This window comes from Gymnoscopelus braueri, assembly GCF_963280865.1.
Source record: "Gymnoscopelus braueri genome assembly, chromosome: 23".
Classification (NCBI taxonomy): domain Eukaryota; kingdom Metazoa; phylum Chordata; class Actinopteri; order Myctophiformes; family Myctophidae; genus Gymnoscopelus; species Gymnoscopelus braueri.
This window is the reverse complement of record NC_137625.1, coordinates 24353147-24358613: the sequence shown is the minus strand read 5'-3', so window position 1 is coordinate 24358613 and position 5467 is coordinate 24353147. Positions and strand designations below refer to the sequence as shown.

At 45.2% G+C, this 5467-nt stretch overlaps 1 protein-coding gene across 5 annotated transcripts in view; it reads right to left on the bottom strand.

Annotated features, from left to right (window-relative positions):
• celf2 (cugbp, Elav-like family member 2) overlaps positions 1-4760 on the bottom strand; it is a 205601-nt gene extending 200841 nt beyond the window's left edge. For all 5 annotated transcript variants that reach the window (XM_080421552.1, XM_080421553.1, XM_080421554.1 and 2 more), the window contains exon 1: positions 4582-4760. In XM_080421552.1, coding sequence (XP_080277678.1) covers positions 4582-4634 — 53 coding nt within the window. In that variant the 5' untranslated portion in view covers positions 4635-4760. The remainder of the gene's footprint in view (positions 1-4581) is intronic.
• Positions 4761-5467: the final 707 nt, after the last annotated feature.

The following is a 5467-nucleotide window of genomic DNA, read 5'->3' as shown; positions in this document are numbered from 1 at the left end:
ACACACACACACACACACACACACACACACACACACACACACACACACACACACACACAATTCATCCTCACATACACAGGCACTTGGAATTATAACCCACTAGCACTCAATTCAAAAGCAAAGCATGTAAAGGAAATGTAATAAATGTCTGACTGAACTGTTTTCATCCTCTGTGGTTACAGTACGGTACTTTATACTCTACCAAGGTTTCATTCAGTTTATATTCTCCTTGTGCACTTGCATGAACAACTTATATTTTAGCTATCATCAAGTCTTTTGTGTTTCAAGTTAAATGGATTTGTTTGTTTGTTGGTCAACAGGTTATGTATACAAAATCTATAATGACAAGTTAACAAATCGTACAACGGCAGCAATTTGTGCTTCTCATTCTCTTAACCTCACAAGCATCTTTTAGCCAGCAAAGCTTTGACACGTTTCATGAAACGCTGTGTATCGAGCTCAAAATAAATTCCTCCGTTCTGGAGCCAAACAGGTAAAAAATATATATATTTAAATACATATTTTTTTAAATAGGATGTGCTATCAACATTTTGGGGAAAAAATCCTCTGGAACCAAATGAAGTGCCTGATTTATATTTTGCTGAGTGACTGAGTTGCACGCTGAAAATAGCAGATCTACAAGCTAAAAAAGCATCATACCATAGAGTGTAGAAACGAAGCAGCGGGGTCTGTCTGTCTGTCTGACAGAAAGACAGGCTGTCATTCTGCAGGGCTGACAGTGCTTATCAAGCCCTTTTGTTCAACAATAACAACAACTACTGCACAGCACACACGGCTGGGTGAATGCTAATGGCGTGTAGAGATGATATGAGACTGTGTGTGTGTGTGTGTATGGGTGTGCGTGCGCCTGTGCGTGCGTGTGTGAGTGTGTGCATCAGCATTACAGAGGTGAGAGTCTCATTAGGGAAAAACATTTGTGCCTCGGAGAAAAGCACCGAGGTGCTTCATTATCATGGACTACTGATAAGAGTGTGCGTGTGTGTGCGTGTGCGTGTGCGTGTGCGTGTGCGTGTGTATGTGTATGTGTGTGTGTATGTGTGTGTGTGCGTGTGGTACGTGGCTGTGTGCATACGCATGTACGACTGTACGTGCACAGCAAAATGTGTGACTACTGAGGATTCTGCTCTGTGACTGTGTGTGTGTGTGCGTGCGTGCGTGCGTGTGTGCGTGCGTGCGTGCGTGCGTGCGTGCGTGCGTGCGTGCGTGCGTGCGTGCGTGCGTGCGTGCGTGCGTGCGTGCGTGCGTGCATGCGTGCGTGCGCGCGTATGTGGGCGTGTCAGTGTGATCCTGGGACAATGTCACCAGTGGCCCAGTGGTAAGCTGGTCTTTATGAGGATGCTTGGTCTTTGCATGGGGTCAACCGCTCCTGCATGCTGATCTAAGGGAGCAGAGCGTTAATAAAGAGAGAAAACGACACCGACGGCCCCTCGTTCACGTTATATCGCGTCCTGTCCGTCAAGGACGGATCACATCCCTTCCGCAGAGATCAAAGTGTGCGCCTACGTGTGCAGCCATCTCTTTCATCCACAAAGTGCACATTTTTAATGGCTAGGAGATACCAAGAGATGTGTCCCTGATAACCGCTTTCAACCTAGCGTCCTGGTTTCAAGCTTGTCCATTATAGGTGAACATTTTCTAAGATTCCCCCCCCCCCCCCCCCAAAATAACAGAAATAACCAATCTACAAGCTTACGATGCATCACGTCACAATTGTATCTATTCGTCGTACAACAAAGTAGGCCTTCAGTGGTTAAGCAAATAGACAGAGACAAGTGAAGATGTTGTTGAGTTGAGTGCCCTATATCATGTGTGTGTGTGTGTGTGTGTGTGTGTGTGTGTGTGTGTGTGTGTGTGTGTGTGTGTGTGTGTGTGTGTTTCATGGTGCCTCGTTCCGTACAGTCACCATCGTATGGTGGGAGCTGACATAATTTAGCCCCCCCCCCCCTCTCAGCAGTTCACTGAAATATGTCTGCTCTACATTGCTGGTCTCATTTTCTATTTTGGTTTGGTGGATAATGATATGGAGAGTGGAAGTGTGATAAAGGAGGGGAGAGCGCCGGCATTAAGAGAATAATTTGAGGGTCTTGGAGGGTTTCTATCTCTCATTCCCATTGGTTTCTAAAATAGAATTTTGAGAAACGTGTCTGCTGCCGAGGAGTATAATTACTTATTTATCAAATGGCTGAAATCATTCATGGACAAAGCTTCTTAAATGTCTGCTTTTTAAATTCATAGGGTTTCCACTGCAAATGCTAAATGACCGTGACTGTATTCAAATAGTTATTTATGTGGAACCAAGATAGCCAGTGTCCTGTCTAGGACTAGGACGGCATTAGATGCCTAATAGTCATCTCTCTAGGTCGTCCTCAGACGAGCCCTCCATCGTCGCTTCCAGTCATAGCAAAAGTAAATAAACAACACAATTTAAAAAAGAAAGAGAGAGAGAGAGAGAGAGAGAGAGAGAGAGAGAGAGAGAGAGAGAGAGAGAGAGAGAGAGAGAGAGAGAGGGGGGGGCTCATTAAAAAGTCAAGGTAAGTTATAGAGCTTCACCTTGCATAAGAAGCCTAGTGAAGCCTGAACAGGTTGCCAGTTACATTTGTTTATAATTATCCCTTTGTGCCAAGAAGTAAATCATTCTATTGCAACAGCTTTGTTGGAAACATGTTTCGTAGCACGAGAGATAAGAGGGAAAAATTTAATGTTCCCCAAATGCATTCTGTTACAGGCAATCAGCCATGAGTATATGTTTCAAGATAAAATTCCTCGAGGGGCCTTCTACTTTCCTGGCAGTGGGCTAAAGCTCTTCAGCTTCATGGAGACCGGGGAGGATGATGCTGCTGATAAATGACTGTTATTCTTACTATATAGACTGGAATGGAGGAAGTTGGTGATGAAGCACTCAATGGTCCTCTCAACGTGCTGGAGGGAACAGCATAGGGTTAATGAGATGTAGGGTTGAGACAGAGCAGCTTGCATGCGCCCAGACACATGACAGATAGACTGCTGGGAGAGGAGAGGAGAGGAGAGGAGAGACAACTCTGGAAGTAAAGAAACACTGTTGAGTCGACCAAGAATCGATGCTGAGAGTTGTTGGAAATACCAAATCGCTCGCCCCAAAACACAGTCACAGTCACCCCGGAGCAAATCCAACTATGCCTAAACCTAACCTTATTCCTAAACCTAACCTCAGTAAACTATGCCTAACCCTAACCTTATTCCTAAACTTAACCTCAGGTAAATTGTCCCTAACCCTAACTTTATTCCTAAACTTAACCTCAATAAAACTATGCCTAACCCTAACCTTATTCCTAAACTTAACCTCAGTAAAACTATGCCTAACCCTAACTGTATTCCTAAACTTAACCTCAATTAAACTATGCCTAACCCTAACCTTATTCCTAAACTTAACCTCAGGTAAACTATCCCTAACCCTAACCTTATTCCTAAACTTAACCTCAGTAAAACTATGCCTAACCCTAAACGTATTCCTTAAATTCAGCAAAACGAACACAAGAGTAGAGTAGGCTACAAGAACCGCTGGGGGCAAGCGGTCCGCGAAAAAAAAGAAATGGGGGGCGAGCGTGTTTTGGGGCGAGTCTTCCGGTCACCGTTGTGTTGCCGTTGGCGCAGCCCTGCGTAATTACGCATAGCGACAACAACGCAAAATGTTGCACATGTACTGCGTGAATGAATGAATGAATTAATTTTATTCATTCATTCGCGTGAAGCGACGACAACAGCGGAGCCGCCGGTCGCCTGTGTGCCGTAGTGTCTGTGTCCCACCTAGCTCCATAAAGAACCTCTCACTCCGCTATACAGCTCCGAGATGAGGTTCTATGTCGTTACCTTCCAGAATCGGGTGAACGTCCGCCAAGGCTCCGCTGTTTACCCTTTTGTATATACAAAAGGGTAAACAGCGGAGCCTTGGTGGACGTTCACCCGATTCTGGAAGGTAACGACATAGAACCTCATCTCGGAGCTGTATAGCGGAGTGAGAGGTTCTTTATGGAGCTATGTCCCACCCTTCCTTCACTAGACCAGTGGTTCTCAAACTTTTTCATGTCAAGGACCCCCAAATTGACACTTATTAGCCCGCGCGGACCCCCGTTTGAAAAGATAAGCCAGGGACCCCCACAAGAGAAGATTTTTACGGCTCTAGCCGTAAAAATTGTAATATCAAGGACCCCCGGTTTGACATGCATTCGGCTGCGGACCCCCATTTAATGGGGACCCCAATTTTTACAGTAAAATCAATGTTAATTTAACCATTGTTCCATTTGTACACTCTCAGAGTGAGTACAAGTGTAGCACACTCTGAGTGTACACCCATAAGGGTCCATTTGGTTCCTAACTATCCTCCATTTAGCTGGGGACCCCCTGGAACCCCCCAAGGACCCCTGGGGGTCCCCGGACCCCACTTTGAGAACCAATGCACTAGACCACGGACCATCTCTCTCTCTCTCTCTCTCTCTCTCTCTCCGTCTCCTCCCGCTATCGTTCTCGCTGCGCATTCGCAATGCGAGGTGTGGAGAAACGGACTGTATATGAGCTTCTTCTTACCTTAACACGTTCCAGCTTTTCAGTGGGTCCAGGTCTGAAATAATAGAAACCATTGTTGACTAAATAGGTAGCAGGCAGCACACACGGGGAGGTGCAAATTGCTCGAAAACAACAAAAAGCGGCGGCTGGCTGTTGTTTTACTCCGTCTGCGAATGACAGCAGCTGGTGCACGGATGCAACTCGTCCTGCTTCTTCACTGTGTGATAAGCGCTGTCACTGCTCTCTCTCTCTCTCTCTCTCTCTCTCTCTCTCTCGCCCCCTCTCCATCCCTCCCCCCGCCCCCTTGCAGAAAGCCACCGCTCTGCCTGCCGACCCTTCTCTCAAACAGCCCCCCTGCCCTATTGCATGGTGATATATTTAGTTTTTGTTTTATTTATCTGCACAATAAAAAAAACAGTACCCTACAAAGAGGACATTAATAAAGCACACGGAAATAGTGCAGGTGAGAAAGGAAGCCCATATATGATACAAGGTTCTCACCTAAAATAATAAACAAGTATAAGTTAAACATAGTAATCAAACATAAGACATGACAAACAACAAGTACCATCGTATTTCTTGTGTTATGTACAAAACTGAAAATGTGTCATTATCCAACTCATGTGGTTCTCAGCCTTTTCAGGCCATGACCCCCCAAAATAATCATAATGTGAACTGGGGACCCCCCACCCGACAAGCCACTTGGAATGTAGGAGTTGAGGCATTACATTTAGTTTGACTCGGTTCCACAGATAAATATTGTGATATTGTGACAGATCTACAAGCTCACAACACCTCGTGTGTGAGCTTGTAGATAGGCTATTCTCACAATGTTTGCCGTTGCTTATATTATTTGACAGTTTGGCCAAATGTTCGACATGTTTTTCTTTTTATAGTATAGTTTGTT